This window comes from Durio zibethinus, chromosome 12 (assembly GCF_047325235.1).
Source record: "Durio zibethinus cultivar Kanyao isolate XHJ-2024 chromosome 12, ASM4732523v1, whole genome shotgun sequence".
Lineage (NCBI taxonomy): Eukaryota > Viridiplantae > Streptophyta > Magnoliopsida > Malvales > Malvaceae > Durio > Durio zibethinus.
The window spans coordinates 18246254-18269822 of NC_143173.1; the positions used below are offsets into that span (position 1 = coordinate 18246254).

At 27.5% G+C, this 23569-nt stretch overlaps 1 protein-coding gene and 2 non-coding genes across 4 annotated transcripts; all 3 read left to right on the plus strand.

The window, feature by feature from the left end:
* Positions 1-6308: 6308 nt before the first annotated feature.
* On the plus strand, positions 6309-9392 carry LOC111297283 (putative F-box/FBD/LRR-repeat protein At1g78760). Of its 2 annotated transcripts, none has more exons than XM_089740944.1 (5): positions 6309-6432; positions 7433-8154; positions 8259-8400; positions 8536-8706; positions 8846-9392. In XM_089740944.1, exons 4-5 carry the CDS (start codon positions 8593-8595, stop codon positions 9182-9184), a joined length of 453 nt encoding a protein of 150 aa, XP_089597070.1. In that variant the 5' UTR covers positions 6309-6432; positions 7433-8154; positions 8259-8400; positions 8536-8592; the 3' UTR covers positions 9185-9392. The 2 variants fall into 2 exon arrangements, with proteins under 2 accessions (XP_089597070.1, XP_089597071.1); XM_089740945.1 differs by having other exon boundaries at positions 8283-8400.
* A 6309-nt stretch (positions 9393-15701) lies between these two features.
* LOC149515811 (U5 spliceosomal RNA) lies at positions 15702-15820 on the plus strand. The gene has a single exon (XR_016326398.1). It is a non-coding gene; the product is annotated as a U5 spliceosomal RNA (small nuclear RNA).
* Positions 15821-22174: 6354 nt separating this feature from the next.
* LOC149515812 (U5 spliceosomal RNA) lies at positions 22175-22293 on the plus strand. Its single transcript, XR_016326404.1, has one exon. It is a non-coding gene; the product is annotated as a U5 spliceosomal RNA (small nuclear RNA).
* Positions 22294-23569: the final 1276 nt, after the last annotated feature.

The following is a 23569-nucleotide window of genomic DNA, read 5'->3' on the forward strand; positions in this document are numbered from 1 at the left end:
CTACCTTAAGTCTAATGTCAATCCAATAAAGTAGGAATAAGTCTTTAAAAGACTATGTTATGCGTTTTAACGTGAAATCTCTACAAGTGAAAGATCTAGAGCAAACGGTCACTTTAGTTGTCCTTACTAGTGGACTCAATAATAAAAAATACCACCTAAAGCTTACTTTATCCCTAAAACCACCAAAAACACTAGACAATGTCTTACTTATGATTAAAAAATATATAAACATTGAACCTACCATGAAAAACAACTGAGATTAGAAAGGCTTATACTCTTTCTTCAGTGATCGAGGTAAAAGAGGTTCATCTCCCCTTCTTAACGGAAAAAGATAAGAAATTATATGATTTTTCCCCAAGAAAGAGTAAAAAAAGCTACCCAAAGGCCAAGAGCCTAAGTAGACAATGAAACTACACAATACTAAATACCTCCAAAAAGCAGATTTTAATACAAATAAAAAAAGACCTTCGGCTTAAATGACCAAACCATTGAGACAGAACAAACGAAGAGACCTAACCAAAAGATGTGCTTTCAACAGAGACGTCAGGCATAACATTGAAAACTATGTTAACTTGAAGAATGAAATCAAAAGTTTAATAAAAAAAGGTCGACTACGTAGATTTATATATCGAGTAATACAAGGTTAAAGCAAAATGTAGTATAAAATGAGGGATAAGAGAGAAGAGATAGGAAAGAACCTGAAAGCATAGAAAAAAGACAACAAATGTGGTTAAAATCAGAGGAACGAGTAAGAGGAAAATGACGGTCAAACTGTAGATAAATGACCTATTGCAGGTATAATTAATGTAATTAATATGGAAAACTCTACCTCAACTAAAAAAAAATTTGATCAGAGCTTGGTTATGGCGATTAACTCTTCGATCAAAAGGAAAAAGAATTGGAAGGATAAACTGATCTCCTTTAGCATGAAAAATCTAGAAGGAATCTAGCATCTTCATGATGATGCCATAGTAATTACAGTAGTGGTGTACAACTATATGGTTAAAAAGATTCTATTTAATAACATAACTTCTACCAACATCTTGTACTACGCTACCATGAAGAAGATAGAAATCAAAAAGGATAAACTGCAATCAATTACCACTACACTAATTAGATTTGAGAATGAACAGGTGGTAATAAAAGGGACCATCAAATTGCCAAGCTTATTAGGCACCGAATCAAAGACACTCACAAGGTCATAGAATTCATAGTAGTAGATGTTTCATCAACTTACAATATGATGTTTGGCCAACTAAGTTAGTTTGTTATTGTAGCTTATAAGCTCAACTTCCCATTTAAATGTAAAATTTTCAACACCTCACGGGATTAGAGAAGTCAGGAGAGGCCAATTCACAACATGACAATGTTATGTCATGATGATGGAAAAAAAATTGGGAAGTAGACTGACGACTCAGCTAAAATCGATGAGTCAAAAAAGGAAAAAGAAGTCATAATGGTTAAAGTAAAAAAATAAGAAGAAAACAAGGGTAAGCAGCAACAATAATAAAGACCGATGTGGAAGAAGAACATTTTTAAGTCACTCTAAGCTTTTAAGCTTTATACTTGTATAACCTACAAACTTTTACAATTTTTGAATTGAATCTACAAAGGTCAAGCTCTTAAGCCATCATATACACATGTCAATGGGACCAAGCTACTAAGCCAACTAAAAAAAATTTGAAATGAAAACATACATTTTGCTCAACTCTACATTTCTATTACGTATCATCTTACTAACAACAATCTAACTTTCATATCGAGATCTATACTTCTCACAAGAAACGATCCCAACCTGACTGAGTATACAGAAATAATTGATCAAAAACCTGAGATTGATGAAAATCAAACTAAATCGACAAAAAACCTTATCCTTATATCATTTTGAGAGAATATCATAAAAAAATATGTAAATTGGGGTCAAACTGGATCACAAAGATCAATTCATTCAACTTTTAAGGAACAATGCTGACCTATTTGCTTGGACACCATCAATATACTAGGGATTGATCTCGAGGTAATGGTCAATAAGTTGTACACTAATCCAAATATGTAGATAGTTTGGCCAAAGAAGAACAATTTTGTCCTAGATAGACATAAGGCTATTGAGGAAAAGGCTGGCAAACTACTGCAAGTAGGCTTCATTAAAGAAGTATACTACCTCGATTGGATAGTCAACGTAGTCATGGTAAAAAAAAACACAGTGAAAAATGGAGAATGTTCATTGATTTCACCGAACTAAATAAAGCCTATCCAAAAGATAATTTTTCTCTTCCCAGTATAGATCAACTGGTTGATGATAGTGTTGAGCATGGCTTACTCAATTTTTATGGACACCTACTTAGGCTATAATCAAATAAAAATGCTAAAAAAAGATCAGAAAAAAACAACCTTCATAACAGAGAAAGGTTTGTACTATTACAAAGTCATACCCTTTGGCCTAAAAAACTAAAAAACAACATACCAAAAGTTGGTTATAAGGTCTTTAAAAATCATATCAACAAAAATATGAAAGTATAAGTGAATGACATAATAGTTAAGAGTAAAAGCCTAGCCGAACACTTAAAAGATTTAAATGAGACCTTCAATATCCTAAGAAAATATAATATGAGACTAAATTTAAGCAAATGTGCTTTTGAAGTCATGTCAAGTAAGTTCCTTAGGTAAATGCAATTTTTAGATAGCAAAAAGGCAAATTTGTCATTTCACCTACACAAACTAATTAGATCAATCACAAAACCTAGACTAAATCAATCAAATAGTTTCATTCCTAGGTCAACCCTATATTAGGCTAGAAAATCAAACTCTAACATTAAGAAGAAACATAAGTCTCACGTCGGACGTATGTGTCATGTCAGTAATTGCTCATAAGCTTGCTTAGCCCAACCTTGAGCCACTTAAACATAAGGCCACCCACTCGATAAACCAAGACAAGCCAATTAAGCATATAACCCAAAATTACACTCAAGATCAAGCTTAGCACCTATGATCACATGATAGGTCGACACATTTCAGAGCAGCCAAGATTACACTCAACAGTCTACAATTTATTATAAACCTCTTTAACCCGACTTTCACATTAGTCTTAAGAATATTCAACCTTAACAACATGAGGTTAAACTTGATGCACAAAATTTCAAAACCCACATTAAAAAATCTCAAGGTTGGATTAGCTAACATGTACGCTAGAAGGGCTCAATCAGGTACTTATCAGTCTAATACTTAGACTGTTCGATGAGGGCATAAATGTTAGGAATATTTTTGGATTCAAAGGGCAAATTGGTTCTTTCTCTCATTAAAGATTGTTTGCAGACAATCAAGGATAGTTTTACTTTTGGGTCAACCTGACATGTCAGACCAACCTAACATATGTAATGTTATATCAACTCGATTATATCACTATTTTACCCTACAAATCTCTTACCTTTTGCCTACAAACAGAGCCATCCAAGTACTACCTATCTAATATGATTTTCCTTTACACCTTTAGTCTTTTCTCTTTCCAACCTCTTTTATTTCAATCTCTGACTTGAATGTCAGAGTGCAAATACAGGAAACACTTCTTTTCTTTATTCTTAACCGCTCTATTTCTTTTGTGATTTCAGGGTTCAGACCCTCAACTCAAAGTTTAGCAGAAAAATATAATCTTTTACCACATTAAATCAACCAATAATAACAATTAATTTTGAAACTAAATTTAGCAAAGTGTTATATCAATGACCTTTATCCTTTGAAGCAATGCAGCTAGTTGAAAAGACACCTTAATGAAAATGGTTAAAATATTAAAAAAAACCTTTGAATTGTTTTTTTTAAATAAATTTTTATACTTTTATTTTATCAAATAAGTTCTTATATTTTGACTTATATTCAAATAAGTCCTTTATTTTAAATGAAAAAAGGTTTATGTTAAGAATTTATTTATGTACAAATTAAAATTTTAAAGATTTATTTGGATATAAATTAAAGATTAATGATTTATTTGGGTGTAAATTAAAAATTAAAGATACATTTGAATGCAATAAAAATATAAAAATTTATCTAAATAAAATTATAAAGTTTAAGACTTTTTTTAAAAATTTTATTATAAAGACTCCGGAATAATGATCCATTTTATTGATTTAAATCATTAAAATGTTAATAATCTAACACCAAACAAAGAAAATTCTAATAAAATTGAAATGAATTTGAAATTTTATGAAATAGAATTAAGAGAAATCTTATTGAATGTATGTTCTTGGACACTGGGAGATGAGGTCAATTGAACTCTAAGAATGCTAATTAGAAGCGAATGTTGATTAATCAAAAACCCTACGGTTTATAAAATTATCAAATCAGACAAGTCTATGTTGAAAGTAAAACTTGTTTACAAAGAAATTGCTCAAGAAAAGCTTTCAAATACAAAAAAGAAATTTAAGGAAGATGATGAAACAATAAACTGAGTTGCTGGAACTTAGGTATGATGAGTCTGTATTGTGTAGTAAGTTTGTAGGCAGTTCCCAATGGTTGCCTTCTCCATTGTAGTAACCATCCCTTTTGGTTTTGGCTCAAGTTAAGAGTTGTTACATAAAATTAGATATGATAATTTACAGTACGATAATTTGACATGAAAACTATGCGAAAAAATATACAAAAGTGATATAATTTAAAATTTAAGCAAAATTTATATAAGCTTAATAAAAATAAAAAATATATTTTATATTTAGCGTGTCAATATAAATTAATACATATTTGATATAATATGAACACAATACCAGTACACAAAATGCTAAGACTACATAAAATCAGCAATTATACTTTCTTACTTGATTTCATGCTAAATTTAAAGTAGTTTGGTTACTAGCCATTTACTTTTCTAGAAAACCTAAAATGTAAAAATCTAGATGATATAGTATTTATCTAATTTGAATATTGGACTATGTTAACATTAACATAATAACATTAAATATAATCTTTCACATCAATTGACCAAATGCCCTATTTATAATATCAATATTTTTTATATTTGAATTATTGTTCTATTAAAATTACTATTTAAATGTGGAATGGGTATTATATTAAATTGTAAATAACTATGTTATAATAAAATCAAATGTCAAATAAATAATATTATTTTTTATTTTTTTATTGTTAATTGTTGTAAATATGATAAGGATAATATTAAAAATCATTTGATATTCTTAGTGTGTTTCAAATTAATTTCATTTCATCTCCAATTTAAAAAGTCAATATTAATTAGTTTTGTTGTTAATATATTATTGATATAATTGTATAATAATTATAAATAATTTTTATTTTTTATTTAAGAAAAATTTTATCATTTATTTATTTATTTATTTTCATTTTTAAATTAAATCATATAATTATACCTTGAATTTTCCCAAGTTATAAATTGAACTTTTATAAGTCTCAAATCATATCAATCTTGAGTTTGAGTTTATGTGAATTTAAATCATGATTGATTTGGATTGGATCTGAATTCAATAACTAATTCAAGTGAATTTTTAAGTTTAAGTCAGCTTTATCAGCTTTTTCCGTAAGATTGAATCTTTATTTTCGAAATTTGCATTTCCTATTTCTCAAACTTTGGTTTTTTTGGTACAAAAAGATTATAATATTTAATAATAAAATGTTACTTTATATCAAAAAGTAAATATTTTTAAAACTAAAATTAAATAAATATATTTCTTAATAAATAATCTAGTATTGTTTAATCGAACTAGACTTGAAAGAAAAATTTATGTTTAAATAATTAAGATGTCCATTGGCCAAATCAATGGATTCGGTTCATCTGTTTTTTCAATATTAAATAAAAAATTTTGTTAATTATCAAATCAAAAATCACATCAACACAAACAAAAATTTGTGCTTGTTCTTTTAATGTTAAAAGTTCTTTTTTTTTTTGTTTTTTTTTACTAAACAATATTTTTTATTTACAATTCTGAAAACTGTTCAAATAATAATTTTTTTTTATACTTATGTTTCTTTTAATTTGATTTTAAACAAGATTCTTCATTTAATGTTAAAAAAAGAGAAGAGCCAGGTGAAGGTTCAGCTCAGCTGAAACATCTAAACTCTTGTCCAAGATTCACCTGATGTTGTTAAAAAAATTAACATTATTTCTATATTAATATTTTAATATTTTTAAATGTTATTTTAAAATTAAAATTAATTAATTAATTAATAACCATATTGAGCCCGATCCAAATTGGAAAATTTTTATTTTAGCCCAACTGCAGTCAATATAGGCCCACTGGCCGGGTAAGTTAGAGGGGCTGGGTATGCAGTCCAACTGTTGAAACTGGAAAAAAATATAATAGATATTAAATTTTTTTATATAATTATGGCCATCAATCTCGAAGCAGCTCGCTGCGGAAACGTTCAATTCTTTTACATAATTTGGTTTATGTAATCACCAAAATCGGCACTTCTCAGGTATCAAAATTTCTCCTTCTTTCTCTGGGTATTATTCTTTAAGCACTCAGTTCTATAGCTTTTTCTTTTTGTCAAGTGGACTTACATATGCCTTTTATGGGAAGATTGCTGTATTTTAGGCTTTTACAGCTGAGAATTTCATCCCATTTCATGGGTTTTTTTCCTTTTCAATTTTGATGGGCATTTGGACATGAACTAGCTGAAATATGGACCCTTTGCCTTCCAGGATTTTATGTTTGCTAAGCTAATATTAAAGAACCCCAACATTTTGTAACTCATAGATCATATGAACCTCTAGCATATGCGTTTTTCTTTCCTTTCATTTCTCTCTCTCTCTCTCGCTCTATTTTTAGTGGGGTGGGGGAGGGGGGCTTTGCTTCTTTGATATACTTATCTGATTGCAGAGTCCTGGATTTTTAATTTCGGTAGTCGGATTTAAATTCTGACAGACTCAATTATATAAAAGAGAAAATTTATCTCATTTTTATTTACCGTTGCTCTCTTTTGTTAATTTAAGCAAAATTTAGTGACTTTTTTATATTCAGCTTTCAAAAATTAATGGCTTTAACTGCAATTTTTTATTTATAAGAAACTTAGTATGGTATGAAATGTTGAGAACGGTATTTTATAACATTTATATATATCTTAGAGTCCTTAATTTGGGAACTTAATTAGAAAAAATTTTGATTGATGAATCATATTATCACCTCCTGTAATAATCCTAATGGAATTGAATTATATGTATCTTGAGTCAGTGCTCATTGTTAGGAATTCGACCTCTTTTATTTTAGATAGTTTTCGTGATCGAAGTTTGATGAAATCAAGAATTCAGACCAGGTTGTCTAGAATCTGTTGGTTTTTACATAATATTATCTTCTTAAATTTTGTGCACGCATTGGAACTCTTATAGGAGCTGAAACAATTTCATTGTTGTGTTACATTTAGTTATCTTCATTTCTGGCTATTGTTTAGTGTATTTAATGTTCTCTTTTACGGATAGAATTCTGGACATGGATGGCAGTGCTTCATCAAATAGTTCCAAAATGCAAAAGGTTTTTGGAGGACAGGATGCAAGTCAGGAAAAAGATTTAATCAGCAGATTGCCTGAGGATATTCTTGTTCACATTCTATCATTCCTTTCAACTGAAGATGCTATATGAACTTCCATATTCTCGAAAAGATGGAAATACCTGTGGGTTTCCATTCCCAACTTTTGTTTTTGTGATCATTCAGTCTGGCCAAGGGCCATGAACCATGACCAGATTCTAGTAGTTGGGGCTAGCTTCATTGGTTCAGTAGACAGAGGACCTCTTCTTGAAATGGACCATGCATAGGAAAATTCCATCATTGGTTAGATATGCCTGTTGGTGCATCCCGTCTTCACCCATGGCTGTCTGCTGCAGTAAAGCATAATGTTCAAGAGCTGAATCTTCGGTTTCCTAAGGAAAGAGAGTTTGTATTGCCTAATAGTTTATTCACTTCCACATCGCTGCACAGTTTTTGGTTGAAAATGCATTGTACTCTGAAGCTTCCAAGTTTCATAAGTTTCTCTTGCTTTAAGGACTTAAATCTTTGTGGTGTTAGGTTTCAGGATGATCAGTCCAACCAACAACTATTTTCTGGTTTTCCAGTCCTCAAAGACTTGACTTTATATCAATGTTATTGGGGAAATGTAAATGAAATCACCATTGAAATTCCCACGTTAAGACTTTCTCCGAAAAGGTTATTTTCAAAGATAATTTCCTTAATTGCAAGATCATAATTTCTGCATTGAATTTGGAGACTCTCAAAGTTTGCAGTTTATCTGAAAGTTGAACTTTTACCAGCTAACCTACTATCTTTGAATGAAGCATCTATATATATCAATTACTTGATTGAAGGGCAGGAAGAACACAGTCACCGCCTAGTCAAGTACCTTGTGGACTTCCCAACATTAAATCTTTTAAACTGTCAAATGAAGCCCTTGAGGTAATGTCACTTCCCTTCTTGGACACAATTGGAACTAGAAGAACCTTTGTTATTTCTAATTTTTATATTCATTTTATGCAGACTCTATATTGCCTTCTTGTTATAAATAACTCATCGAGTCTTTTTCCTGTGCAGTCTCTTCTCTTTGCTGAGAGTAGTCAAGGGCATTTTCCTTCATTTTATAATTTGACTATGTTGAATGCGACTATGAATGGTCCTTATGTCATGGATGATGATTACACTAGTGGTGCTTGGATGAATATGCTTCAAAAATCACCAAATCTTAAATTTCTCATCCTTTCAAGGGTACGTTTGTGGGAATTGGATAATTAGTTACCATGTTTATTGCTGCATTTTCACATTCTTAAGCAAGTGCAATTTTTTTTTCCTTTTATGGTAAGATTGTTTAGCTTTGATGTTAAATGGTTTTCTGATACACATTTAGGGATTCAATCCAGAGGACGATGATATGATAATAGACATTGTACCTGGTTGTTTTCAGTATTGCCTCAAATTTGTTCTAATCTATGATGTTGATGGGGCTGCACAAGGGTTATGTTCTTTAAAATATTTGTATGAGAATGCACCAGTTTTGGAGAGTTTATCTGTTATTTGCTCACCAAAATTATCCAAAGATTTAGATAAACAAGAAGAGATCCATCATGAATTGAGACAACGAGACAACCTCGTGGCAGCTCTGGCAGTTGCAAAATCGTGTTCCTCCCCTACTGGGCTTCCTTATAAACTTGGCAATTGCGAAAGCTTTCACCATCAAGGTCAGTGATTGATTCAGAATTAGCTTAAATTCTCCTTTGTCAAATTTAAGGTAGACAATGTTCATAATTTCGTGTGTAATTATATTACCTCTCGCAAGTAACATGTATCTTTTTGAAGTTTGAGGCCAATGTGAAGGACCTTTGAGGTTGCATAGGATTGCCACCAAAGGATAGACATGATCTTGATAATTAGTGTTAACATAGTTACTATCTCAAGCTCTCTGACGTGATAATTGCTTTTTTAATACTTGAGGCTACCAAGATTTGAACTTTGGTTTCTAAAACGAAGAGTTCACACGCTACCAACGGATCACATGACTATTGGCGGATAATAATTGGTACATGATAGTTTGAGTTCTTTTTTTTTAATTCATCTCATGGACTTTTATCTTACTTTAGACAATCAAAATGAGGTGAGCCATGCATACAAACATATTCAATTATAGCATTTTCATGCTTTCGTATCTCTCTCTTTTTTTTTTTTTTTGTTCATGTACTAATAATAATAAAAGAGAGATGGAATCATATCCCATTAATTTGTAAAGTTTATATTTTATTACACTATCAAAAAGTTACAACTCATCACTTTATCAAAGGTTCTTAAAAGCTTTTATAATAAATTTTGATTTTGAGATGGCAGGCAATAAGTTTGTGACACTGACTATACTATATCTATCAATAAGCCTGTGATCTGTTGATATTTTGATTCCAATAATCATGATTCAATATTTGAGAGTTTCGAATAAAAAAAATTATGCCATATCAATTATAAAAGGTTAATAAATTTTAAAATAGTTACGAGATAATGAATTATAATTCATTGACCCTTGAATCTTCGAACATGGTATTTTCGCTTAAAAACGCATAAACAAATTCATAACTTTTAATACATAAAACACTTGTTTAAGTCATTCAAAGTTACTTCCAACATGGTTAACCGGAATGAATTATTGAACAAGTATTCTAAGCCTCTAACAAGTCAAACTGCATCATATATCACTCAAGAGACATAACGTCCCATAAAATCATCTTTATAGCATTAAATTAACTCAAGCAAGTTTAATTATGTAAAACAATATAGGTTAACTTATTTAAAGCATAATCATCATTATATATAAAACTCAAATATTTTTTCAATAAATGTCAAATCTTTTTTTATATAAATTTTAAATTTATATATTCTAATTTTATTACATAAAACGTAATAAATTTTTTATTATCTAACATTTATTTGAATTATTAACTTTTGATAACTAGCCAAGTCTTTTTTACATAAATTCTAAATTTATTGATCCTAATTTTATTACATAAAATATAATAAACTTTTGATTGTCTAATATTTATTTGGATTATTGATTATTGATTTTTTTTAAAATAAGTATTTGTTAAAATTTATTGAAACCTTTGGTTTTGTAACATTTATATATTTGACTTTTGAGTTTCTTATAACAAATGATTTTCTCTTTTTTTTTTTTAAGGTGAGAGGTTATATAAGTGTATTTTATGTCTTTATTACACTTTTTTCCTAATTTTTATAATAAAATGATGAGATTTGTTAGATAGAAGGAAATTACACCAAAATATTTAGTTAAAATATTTATGATTATTTTTTACTTTATTTCACTATATTCTTTCGTTAAACTAGGGCATTGAGTAGTAATAATTTAGCTATAATAATAAAATTTTTTGTTTGTAGATTTTTCCTTTTAAAAATCACAAACATATAAAAAGAAAAAGTAAAAATGCTAATATTAAATACATATAGGGTTCATAAATCTTAGGATTGAATTTATTTATTTTACTTTTTCTTAAATTTATTATTTTTATCAAAATAATAACTCAACTTGATTAATAAAAATGAATATATTTGTTTTCTTGTACAATTATTACTTAAAACATGGGCTTAAAGGGAAGATTTAATAATAGAATTTTTGTATAATTTTTTCTTCTAAACAGATAAACTACACATAAAAATTATTTGAAAAAGCATTTATACAACATATGAATTTGAATAGAAACTAGGGGATTTAATATAATATTGATAAATCCTATAAAACTCATAATAAATTTTTTTTTTTTACATATTCTTTGCAATTTATTATCCATAAAGCAACATCTTATCTTTATTAATAAATGGTTTTATTTCTCATCTTATGCATTTTTTATTTTAATTAAAATAGGGTTTAGAATGATGATTTATATCGTAAAAAACTTTTATAAGTAAAACAAAAAGTGGATAGTGTTTATATTATATTATATTTCATATATATATATATATATATATATATAAACTTGATTGGATTCTAAGGTTTTAATGCCAACTTCAGAAATTTCATAGTTAATTAAATTTATTTATTTATTTTCATATTTCATTTGTAGATCAATTCTTTTCAAAACATCTTAAATGGTTTTTTTTTTTCTTTTTTTCATTTACATTCATAGTTCAAAACATAAATTAGAGTGATAACTTATCACAATAGAACTTTCATTTGAATTTTTTTGAAAAAATAAAATAAAATTAGGACACATAAAAATATTAATATTATAAATATATGTGAACTTGAATCAATTATTAAGGTTTAATACTAATTCATAAAACTCACACTTGAAACCAAGACTAAGTTTATTAACTTTTTTATATTTCTTTCTCAATTTAATTTTATCAAAAGAATATATTGAATTTGTCAATGAGAACAATTCTTTCTAATTGCGGCATTGATTAGTGAGCCTAAGGTCATGTCCAAAGCCTCACATTCCTAGGTAATTTATGTTCTTATTGATTAGCAAAAAGTAATTTTTTTTTCTTTTACATTTTTTCTCCGCATCCATGATTTAGAACTTAAGTTTGAACTATAAATTTTCATATAAAATTTCATTTATAAAAGGCACACATATAACTAAAAAAAAAAGGTTGGAAAATTTCTTATTAAATAAATTTGAACTCAAATGAATACTAAAGATTTAATGTCAAATTCAAAATTTTCATCATTTAACTATCATAGCTTTATTTATAATAAAATAAAACACTGAGTGAAAAAAAATACTCTATGAAACTTTTCTAATTCTTAGGATTGATCTCTTCTTTTTTGTGAGATTGATACTTTCATTAAAGTGATTTTTTTTTCTTTTGAAAAATAAATAAATCTAATAATTGAATAATGAATTTCTTAAATTTTCACATTAGTTAAGTATAGTAAATTTATTAAATCTCTTTTTTAAAAAAAAAAAAATTGTTTGTATCTCATTCTTCTAAAAATTAATCAATCTTTGAGTTAAATTGTAATATTGGTAATTTTCAACATCCACTAGAATTTCTTAAACAAAATTTAGTTTATAGCAAATAAAAATACATATGATATAAAAGAATACTTTTAATGATATTCTAATGTTAATTATAAATTTTTTTTATTACTCAACTTTTTTTAGTACTCAACTAGATTCTTTTAACCCATTTGTTGTAAGATCACTTTTTTAATATATTATTTAAAATTAAAAATTGAATATATCCACACAAAATTTTAAATACCATATATTAAATAAATTATGATAATGAAATTTATATTTATAAGACTACTATTGTAAATATATCTCTCTATAGCAAGTTTATGGATCTTTTTATTTGCATTATGAAATTTATTAAATATATATTAAAGTAAATGTATGAAAATTTCATTAAATAAACGAAGAGTTTAAAAATATATATACAAATATTTGTATATATACACATACATGCTTATATACACACACACACACATGCTTATATATTTTTAAACTTGTTGAAATCCAAGAGACAAACAAAGTAATATACAATTAATATAATAATATCTCTTTAAAATGATGAAAAATCAAAGGGTAAGAAAAATAAAAAACACAATCAATTATCACAATTAACGAATAGACATTGTTTTATTAAAATAAAAAGAATCAGAAGGAAAATAATGCTCAAAAATAAGTTTAGCAATCACAATTAATCTAATTTAAAATAAGTGAATACTATCTTTAAAATTGTAAAAAATAAAAATAAAAGACAAAAAATCCAAAACAAATTAATTATTACAATTAATAGATAAATATTATTTTTAAAGGCGAGGAAAATTGAAAGGTAAAAAAAAATTATCACAATTAATAAATAAAAATTATTTAAAAAAATAAAATGTAAAGCCAAAAAAAAAGTAATACACATTCAATTTAATATATATCTCTTTAAAATGGTGAAAATCAAAACATAAAAACAATTTAATCAATTATCATAATTAATAAATACAAATTATTTTTATTAAAATAAAAAATACAAATTAAGCTCAAATTAATCCAATTTTAAATAAGTGAATATTTTCTTTCATACTGTAAAAAACCAAATGATGAGAGAAAACTCAAAAAACACAAAAATCATAATTAATAGATAAATATTATTTTTAAAACTGAAAGCTAGTTGCAACCAAATAGATATACAGCAATTTCCTTTCTGATGGGTTTTTTTTTTTTTTTTCGATTCCCACACTGTTCAATTTAAAACTTTCTGCAATGGCAGGTTCTAACGTGAACTTTCCAAGGCAAATGCTGGATTCCCAAACTGGATGGATTGCTCCCTCTTTTTTGGTTGTAAATGATATTATTCTACCATTTATGAGTTCATATTTGCCCATCAGTAACTTGGTTAAGTTTGGTTTTGATCCTTCAATAACATAGCCCTTCTTTTTTTTTTTTTTTTAGTATTTTGAAGATGTCAAGATTTAAGTGTTGATAAATAAAACTAAAAGTTTAGCACTTAATGAATAGAATCTCAGGGTTTTAAATAGCGGTTGTGTAGAGGCATTGCAGCAACTATTTTACGGTTTCTGTGGGCTCTGCCACCGCTATATACCCAAAATTGGGGTGTACAAAGAATTCATGCTCATAACGGCCGCTCATGGCTGCAAAATAATAGTGTAGTGAACAATAGCGACTATAGCAGGATGCTACAACTGCAATCACCGTTTTCAACCCAAAATAATTTGAAAACCCATTCCTTTTTTCAACAATCACAGAATTGCACATAAAGAAAACACATTCGAAACAAGAAAAACCCTTAAGTTTACAATTCAATCAACAAATATAAACATAAATCAAGATCAAAGAAAATGTTATTGAAGTTAATTAATGACAACCTCAGACCATGAGAGTTGAGAAGAAGCAAACCATCCTTTAACTGCCAATATGGAAAGATGAAGGGCTTGGGTTCACTAGTAGTGTGGCTGGTGGCTTGGGTTGAGGAAGAAGGTAGAGATAGCGTGGCTGGAAATTGGAAGAGGTTAGGAGATAGAGGAAGCACGGGAGATGCTATGGATTTTTGGAGAGAGAGAGAGAGAGAGATTCAAAGAAATTTAATCGTAAATTTTGAAGAATGTAGGGATGTGAGAAAAGTTTGGTGGGTTTGGGTTCAACCTAACCAATCACAATATTTATTTTTTTAACTTAAAATCACAGTGTTTCGATATTACTAATGTTATTATTAATTGCATATTTTTATTAGTTAATAAAGATTAGATTGTCATTATTACATTATTTTGGTTAATTAATTATTTAAAATGTTGCACTTGAAAATTTGATCTAATGGTCAACTATATGTATCCATTATCGAAGAGTTAGTTTTAATTATCTTCCCCTAATAAACATTTTATAAAAATTTCTAAAATGTTCATCACTGTTTTTCTAATTAAACTAATTATAATTATAATTAATTTCTATAAGATATATTTTTTTCCATCATATATATTTATGACATTTATGTCCATGAATTTAATAGGTATAATAATGAAAAGCATTTATAATATGCAATTTAATTCTAAATTATAACTATAAAATTTGAAAAAATTATTTTAATTTATAAATAAAAAATTAAAAGTCATAAATTATTTTAAAAATCATAAAATAATAATTTTTATTATTATAATTATAATTACTACATTTTATTATAAATTGTATAAAAATTAAAAAATTTCACGATCGAAATGACCGCAATGATCATAATAATTTTTTTTATATTCATAATCGTAATAAATACAACATAATCGAAAACGTATTTGTGACCGCAATTTAAATCCTTGCAATAGATCACACAGCTGCTTGCTAAATGTTTTTATGGCTTTTTCATAGCCTAAATCCATTGGTTCACAATGTTGAAGAAGCAACGAAAACCTAGCGTTTAAATGTACAATATTTTTGTTTAAAAAACAGTACAACATATTTTATAAGGGTTTGAACTTGGCTAAGCCAGCAAAGAAGTTTTTCAACAGCCCTTTTCATCGCATTAAAATTCAATGATGAAAATGATGACTTGAGGAAGAAATACTTCAATAAAGGAGAAAAAGAAATGCTACGAGTTTAAATGTACCATATTTTATAAAATAAAGCATGAAAAATGAGAGAAAATGTGATAGCAAAGTGTGTGGCTTGGCAGACAGAACCCCACATTTCCAAGAGACAAACAAGTTAAACTCAACCTACTTCTATAAATAAAATCGCAAATAAAAAGATAGAGCACGGAGCCGTGCGGTGAGCACAAAGCGAACTATTCTTTCGCCTTTTACTAAAGAATACCGTGTGCTCGCTGCTTTTAGTGGCATACGCCTATTTTTGGAGGGCTGTTCCTCGTTGAGCGGTCTGTCAATTTCAGTTAAAAATTCTTATTTGCTTGGGCCATTGTCACTTCCCTAAGATGCTTGATTACAGCTAATGAACTATAAAATAACATAAGCGGCAAAATTGAACAAAAAGTCTCATTGTTTTTCATACAACTATGTTTCTAGTCATGGCTTCCACCATTGTTAGCTTGAAACTTATGGTACAACTCAAACAAAAATCCCATCTGTTCACCAAGTTCAATGTCAAGGCGGTGCTTACTGCTGTTGCAAATGTGATTTAAGAAATGCTGGTATGATTTAGATTTGCAGACAGTAAGAATCTTAGTGTAGGAGTAGATGCTTGTTGGTCTATGTTCAAAGTTCATACTTGTAGCAGTTCAGACAGACTTGATTTGAGCCTTTTGTTATGTTTGGGGAAACTTGTTACCTATCTTTATCTGGTTTAGAGTCCTTTGAAGTTTAAACCTATTTAGTGAATTCTTTTTGACTAAAACTTTCAAATTATTTCATCATTTGTAAAACAGGATTGAAATCAGCAAGTATTAAACTGAGATGTGGTCTGGTGCTCTAGCAATTGTGTCTCTTCAATTGACATAAATAATGGGTTCTGTCGTTAACTTGTTTTGGTTTTGTAAATTAAATTTGAAGCATGTCAGTCCAGCTGTATAACTGGAACCTATTTGGTTATATCAAATCCTCAAACCATTACTTATAACCTCATTCTTGTGGTCTAAACAAAATTTTGATTTCCTGCTATTGAAGGTAGCAGATCTCTTCAAGGAAAGATGATTGAAAAGTTTGCACAATGGTTGGTGAATTTATCCTCTGCTCTTTCAGCAGGTTTCGAATTTCCCTTCCCCAAATCAAAAACAGGAAAAAGAAAATAGGAAGGTTAAAAAATTAGGCCATAGTATAGCTTACAAGTAATCTAAAAATTAGACTTGCCTTATTAGTTTAATGGTTCATGCATTTACCTTAAAAGATGACATCCAATGACTTTGGTATTCAAACTTCATCAGTACTCGCAATCACTTACCTATCCTAGGTTGAGACCTTGTTTGTTAGAAAAAAAAGAAAGAAAGAAAGAAACACAGCAAACTTGGAAGTAGTGGAAAGAATCCCTTGCAATTCATGGTTGCTTTAAATATAGAGCTTTGGTTGCTCTATCTCTCTGTAACACTTTTTTCTCCCAATTTTTATAATAAAAGGATGAGATTTGTTAGATAGAAGAAAATTACATCAAAATATTTAGTTAAATTATTTATAATTAATTTTACTTCATTTCACTATATTCTTTCGTTAAACAAGGGCATTGACCGGTAATGGTTTAGTTATAATAATAAAATTTTTTATTTGTAGATTTTTGCTTTTAAACAGCACAAACATACGAAAAAAAAGTAAAAATGTTATATTAAATACATTTAAGATTCATAAATCCTATAATCGAATTTATTTATTTTACCATTTTTAAATTTAATATTTTTATCAAAATAATAACTTAACTTGATTAATAAAAATGAATATATTTATTTTTTTGTACAATTTTTGCTTAAAAGGCGGGCTTCAAGGAAGATTTAATAATATAATTTTTATCTAATTTTTTTCTTTTAAAAAGATAAAATACTCATAAAAACTATTTGGAAAAGTGCTCATACAACATATGAATTTGAATAGAAGCTAAGGGATTTAATATAACATTGATAAATCCTATAAAACTCCTAATAAATTTTATCTATTTTTTACATATTCTTTGCAATTTATTATCTATAAGACAACTTCTTAACTTGATTAACAAATGTTTTTATTTCTCATCTTATGCATTTATTTTTTAATTAAAATAGGGGTTCGAATGATGATTTATATGGTAAAAAACTTTTATAAGCAAAACAAAAGGTGGATAATATTTATATTAGATATATATAAATAATATATAAATATATATATATATATATACTCGATTGGATTCTAAGGGTTTAAAGTTAATTTCATAAATCTCATGGTTAATTAAATTTATTTTTATATTTAATTTGTAAATCAATTTTTCCCAAAACATCTTAAATAGTTCTTTTGTTTTTTTTTCATTCAAACTCATAGTTGAAGATACAAAATAAAGTGATAACTTATAATAATAGAATTTTCATTTTAATTCTTACTTTAAAAAATATAAAAAAGGGACACATAAAATATTAATATTATAAATATATGTGAACTTGTATCAATTATTGAGATTTAATGCTAATTCATAAAACCCATGCTTGAAACCAAGACTAAATTTATTAACCTTTTTATATGTCTTTTCTCAATTTTATTTTATCAAAAGAATATTTTGAATTTGTCAATGAGAATAATTTTTTCTAACTATGGCATTAATTAGTGAGCCTAAGATCAAGTCTAAAGCCTTACATTCCTAGGTAATTTATATTTTTATTAATTAGCAAAAAGTAATTTTTTTTTTGTTTACATTTTTCTCCACATCCATGATTTAGAACTTAAGTTTGAACCATATATTTTCATATAAAATTTCATTATAATAGGCACACATATAACTAAAAAAGAAAGGTTGAAAAATTTTCTATTAAATAAATTTGAAGTCAAATGAATATTAGAGATTTAATGTCAAATTAAAAAATTTCATCATTTAAATATCATAGTTTTATTTAGAACAAAATAAAACATTGAGTGAAAAAAGTACTCTGAAACTTTTTTGACTCTAAAGATTGATCTCTTTTTTCTTATGAGATTGATACTTTCATTAAAGTGATTGTTTTTTATTTAATTAAATAAATTTAATAATTAAATAATGAATTCTTTTTTATGAGATTGATACTTTTGATAAAGGAATTGTTTTTCTTTTAAAAGATAAATAAATCTAATAATTGAATAGTAAATTTATTATATTTTCACATTATTTAAGGATCTGTTTAATAAACTAAAAACAACTTCTAGAAAAAAAAAAAAAAAACTTCATAATGATATTTTTAGAAAAGAATTAGTTTTTCATTGTTTGGATTGTTTTAGAAACAATAGCATCTCTTCTTCCTTTTCCACCACAACTAACCACAACCAACAGGAACTGGCAGTTTACAAAGTCAACTTTTCTACTTTCTTCCCCCTCCACCACTAGAGATGGTAGCTCAACTCATTATTGACGGTTTCAATTCGATCTCTTAGGATTGATTTTTTTTTTTAAAAAAAATCAGATTTCAAATTAGATTGGATTGGATAATAGTAAAAAAAGGTCAGAGTCGGATCAATGTTCGATTTTAGACAAACCTAACCCGTCCCAACTTAATATATATAAAAAAAAATTTTAATTAATTATTTAATTTTATATTTATATTAAAAAAATATTTTATTAATTTTGGATTGATTCAAATACGATTCATACAATATTGATTCGGGTCGAGTTTGGATATGAAAAAAATAAAAAAATCATCGGATCGGATCGAGTTTAGATATTATAAATATAAAGTCAGATCAAATTTAAAGTGAGTAAAAACCCATCTTAACTTAACCCGTTACCATCTCTATGCACCACAACCCACCAAGCCAACTCTTCTTTCTTATTCTTGCAAGAATAAGAAATCTATGAGTATGTTTTAAATATTTTGATTTTCTTGCTTTTAAAAAATCATGTTGAAAATTTTTGGTTTTTGCCAAAACAAAATCAAGCATGCAAGGTATATTTTTCTCTACAGATTTCATCCCCATCTTCACTATTGAAGACCAAATTTTAATTTTTTTTACTAAGGTTCAACATATTGGGTTTGGAAACACTTAACCCATCTTCTGTTGAGGTACCCAATTGGAGCTCGTCAGCCATACTCTACCCAGATTCGACCGAACCCGTTCTGACTTGTTGCTGGCCTGATAGAATGGCTTGAATCGACTTTAGATTAAGTTTGCTAGATGGAGAGCATGATTTCACGAATGGGTTAGCCTAACCCACATTAAGTTGGTCTGCCTCATTGCAAGAGGAAAGCTCTTACATCTCTCTCTGTTTGCTTTTGGCAACAAAGACAAGAATCTTTTTTTGTACTTCTGTTTTCTTTATGTTTTGTTCCTTCAGCTTCTGGGTTTGTGGTTTTGGGAAATTGGGTATGATTGCCCTTTTTTAAGTTTCTGTTTTTTTTAATAAAATTTTTGAAGCAAAATTCGTTGGATTTGCTTTGGCAGTTGTTGGCAATAAATGAGATAAACCGTGCAAAATCTGTTGGGTTGTGAATCTGTTATATTTGTAAGGGTTTTAAGTTGTTTTCTTAGGGATCTTCACAAGGAAGACAAAGGAGATAATGTGGAAATTGTCTTCGGAGTAGAGGAGAGGAAGACATTTTCCCCCTAAATGATACTATTTGCCTTTGATTTAGAAATTATTTTCTGTTGACTGGAATATCCAAACACCAAAAAACACTGAAAACAACTTCAGGAAATGATTTTACTCCAAAATGAACGAAGCCTAAGTAGGTTTTTTTTTTTTGAAGATTGAAATAAAGATATTATTCATAAAAAAGAAATTGTTACAGCCAAATTACGAAATCGTAAGATCTATGCACTCCCATCTTAGCTAGAGTCCACAAAATAATTAGTTTATCTAAAAACATGTACAAAAATGATGTTCTTTACTCTAACAAAGAGATTGTACTGCCTATTAAGCAAATCATTATTTGAACGAAGCCTAAGTATAGTTAATTTATTAAATCTTTTATATATATATTTTAAATTTGTTTGTATCTCATTCTTTTACAAATTAATTAATCTTTGAGTTAAATTGTAATATCAGTAATTTTTAACATCCACTAAAATTTCTTAAACAAAATTTAGTCTATAGCAAATAAAAATATATATCATGTAGAAGAATACAACATTCTAATGTTATAAATGTTTTTTATTACTCAACTAGATTCTTTTAATCCATATGTTGCAAGATCAATTTTTTAATTTGTTATTTAAAATTAAAAATTAAATTTTTTTGCACAAAATTTTAAATATCATATAATAAATAAATTATTAAAATGAAATTTATATTTATAGGACTATTATTATAAATATAGATCTCTATCCATTGGCAAGTTTATGAATCTTTTATTTGTGTTATGAAATTTATTATATATTTTAAAGTAAATTTATGAAAATTTTATTAAATAAACAAAGAGTTAAAAACACACATACACACACACACATATATATATATATGTATATACATATACCTATATATTTTTAAGCTTGTTGAAAGCCAAAAGACAAAGAAAGTAATACACAATTAATATAATAGATATCTATTTAAAATGATGAAAAATTAAAAGATAAGAAAACTAAAAAACATAATAAATTATCACAATTAATAAATAAACATTATTTTTATTAAAATAAAAAGAATCAAAAGGTAAATAAAGCTCAAAAGATACGTTTAGCGATCACAATTAATCTATTTTTAAATAAACGAATGCTATTTTTAAAATTGTAAAAAAAACTAAAAGAAAAAAAACCCAAAAGAACAATCGGTTATTACACTTATTAGATAAATATTATTTTTAAAGGTGAGGAAAATGAAAAGGTAAAAAACAAATATCACAATTAATAAATAAATATTATTTTTTAAAAATAAAAAGGTAAAGCAAAATGAAAAAAAAAAAAAAGCAATACACAATCAATTTAATATATATCTCTTTAAAATGGAAATAATCAAAAGAAAAAATTTTTCAATCAATCATCATAATTAATAAATATAAATTATTTTTATTATTAAGAGTGCATATTTGCCAATTAGTAACTTGGCTAAGTTTGGTCTTGATCCTTCGATAAGATTGCATAGCCTATATATATATATATATATTTGGTATTTGAAGATGTCAAGATTTAAGGTTTGATGATTAAAACTAAAAATTTAGCATTTAATCAATAGATTACATGGCTGCTTGCTAAAATATACCTATTTTTATGGTTTTTTCATAGCGTAAATCCATTGGTTAATTATGTTAAAGAAGCAACGAAAACCTAGCATTTAAATGAACTATATTTTTGTTTTAAAAAAAGTACTATATTTTTTTTAAGGATTTGAACTTGGCTAAGCCAGCAAAGAAGTTTTTCAACAACTCTTTTCATCACGTTCAAATTCAATGATGAAAATGATGACTTGAGGCAGAAATACTTCAATAAGGGAGAAAAAGAACTGCTACAGTTTTAAAGGTACCATATTTTATAAAATAAAGCATGAAATATGAGAGTAAATGTGTTAGAAAACTGTGTGGCTTGGCAGAAGAGTGGACAATTGTTATAGCTAAGAGTAGAACAGAACCCCACATTTCCAAGAGACAAACAAGTGAACCTCAAACTACTTTTATAAATAAAATCACTAATGGAAGAAATAGAACACGCAGCCGTGCAGCGAGCACATACCGAACTATTCTTTCGCCTTTTACTAAAGAATACCGTGTGCTCACCGCTCTTGGCGGCATACGCCTATTTTTTAGAAGGTTGTTCCTCGTTGAACAGCCTATCAATTTTAGTTAAAAATTTTGAAATATCAAAATAAACTTTCACATTTTATTGAGCCATGGTCTTCCCTATGAACCTTGATTACTGTCACTGGACTATAAAATAACGTAAGATGCAAAATTGAACAAAAAAGTCTCATTTTTTTTTCATACAATTATGTTTCTAGTCATGGCTTCCATCATTGTTAACTTGAAACTTATGGTACAACTTAAACGAAAGTCTCATTTGTTTAACAAGTTCAATGTCAAGGCGGTGCTTACTGCTGTTGCAGATGTGATTTAAGAAATGCTGGTATGATTTAGATTTGCAGACAGTAAGAATCTTAGCGTAGGAGTAGATGCTTGTTGGTCTATGTTCAAAGTTCATACTTGTAGCAGTTCAGACAGACTTGCTTTCAGCCTTTTGTTATGTAATTGGGGAAACTTGTTAACTATTTTTATCTGGTTTAGAGTCCTTTGAAGTTTAAACCTATTTCGCGAATTCTTTTTGACTTAAACTTTCAAATTATTTCAACATTTGCAAAACAGGGTTGAAACCAGCAAGTATCAAACTGAGAAGTGGTCTGGTGTTCTTGCAATTGTGTCTCTTCAATTGATATAAATAATGGGTTCTGTCGTTAACTTGTTTTGGTTTTGTAAATTAAATTTCAAGCATGTTAGTCCAATTGTATAACTGGAACCTATTTGGTTATATCAAATCCTCAAGCCATTACTTATAACCTCATTCTTGGGGTCTAAACAATGTTTTGATTTCCTGCTATTGGAGGTAGCAGATCTCTTCAAGGAAAGATGATTGAAAAGTTTGCACAATGGATGGTGAATTTATCCTCTGCTCTTTCAGCAGCTTTCGAATCTCCCTTCCCCAAATCAAAAACGGGAAAAAGAAAATAGAAACGTTTAAAATATTAGGCCATAGTATAGCTTATAAGTAATCTAAAAATTATACCACTTTTCTTATTAGTTTAATGGTTTATGAATTTATCTTAAAAAATGACATTCAATAGCTTTGGTATATATTCAAATTTCAATACTCGCAATCACTTACCTATTTAGGGTTGTGATCTCATTTGTAAAAAAAAAAAAGAAAAAACTCCCTTACTACTCATGATTGCTGTATTTGTCATTGGTTGCTTTAAATATAGAGCTTTGATTGCTCTATCTCTATAATAGCTTTTTCTCCCAATTTTTATAATAAAAAGGTGAGATTTATTAGATAGAAGAAAATTATACCAAAATATTTAGTTAAAATATTTATAGTTATTTTTACTTTATTTCA

Bases quoted from the DNA above. Each gene is read 5' to 3' on its own strand.
- LOC111297283 (XM_089740944.1), top strand. From the start codon at position 8,593: ATGTTGAATGCGACTATGAATGGTCCTTATGTCATGGATGATGATTAC. The intron at 8,707-8,845 runs GTACGTTTGTGG...ATACACATTTAG, and splicing joins AATTTCTCATCCTTTCAAGG to GGATTCAATCCAGAGGACGA.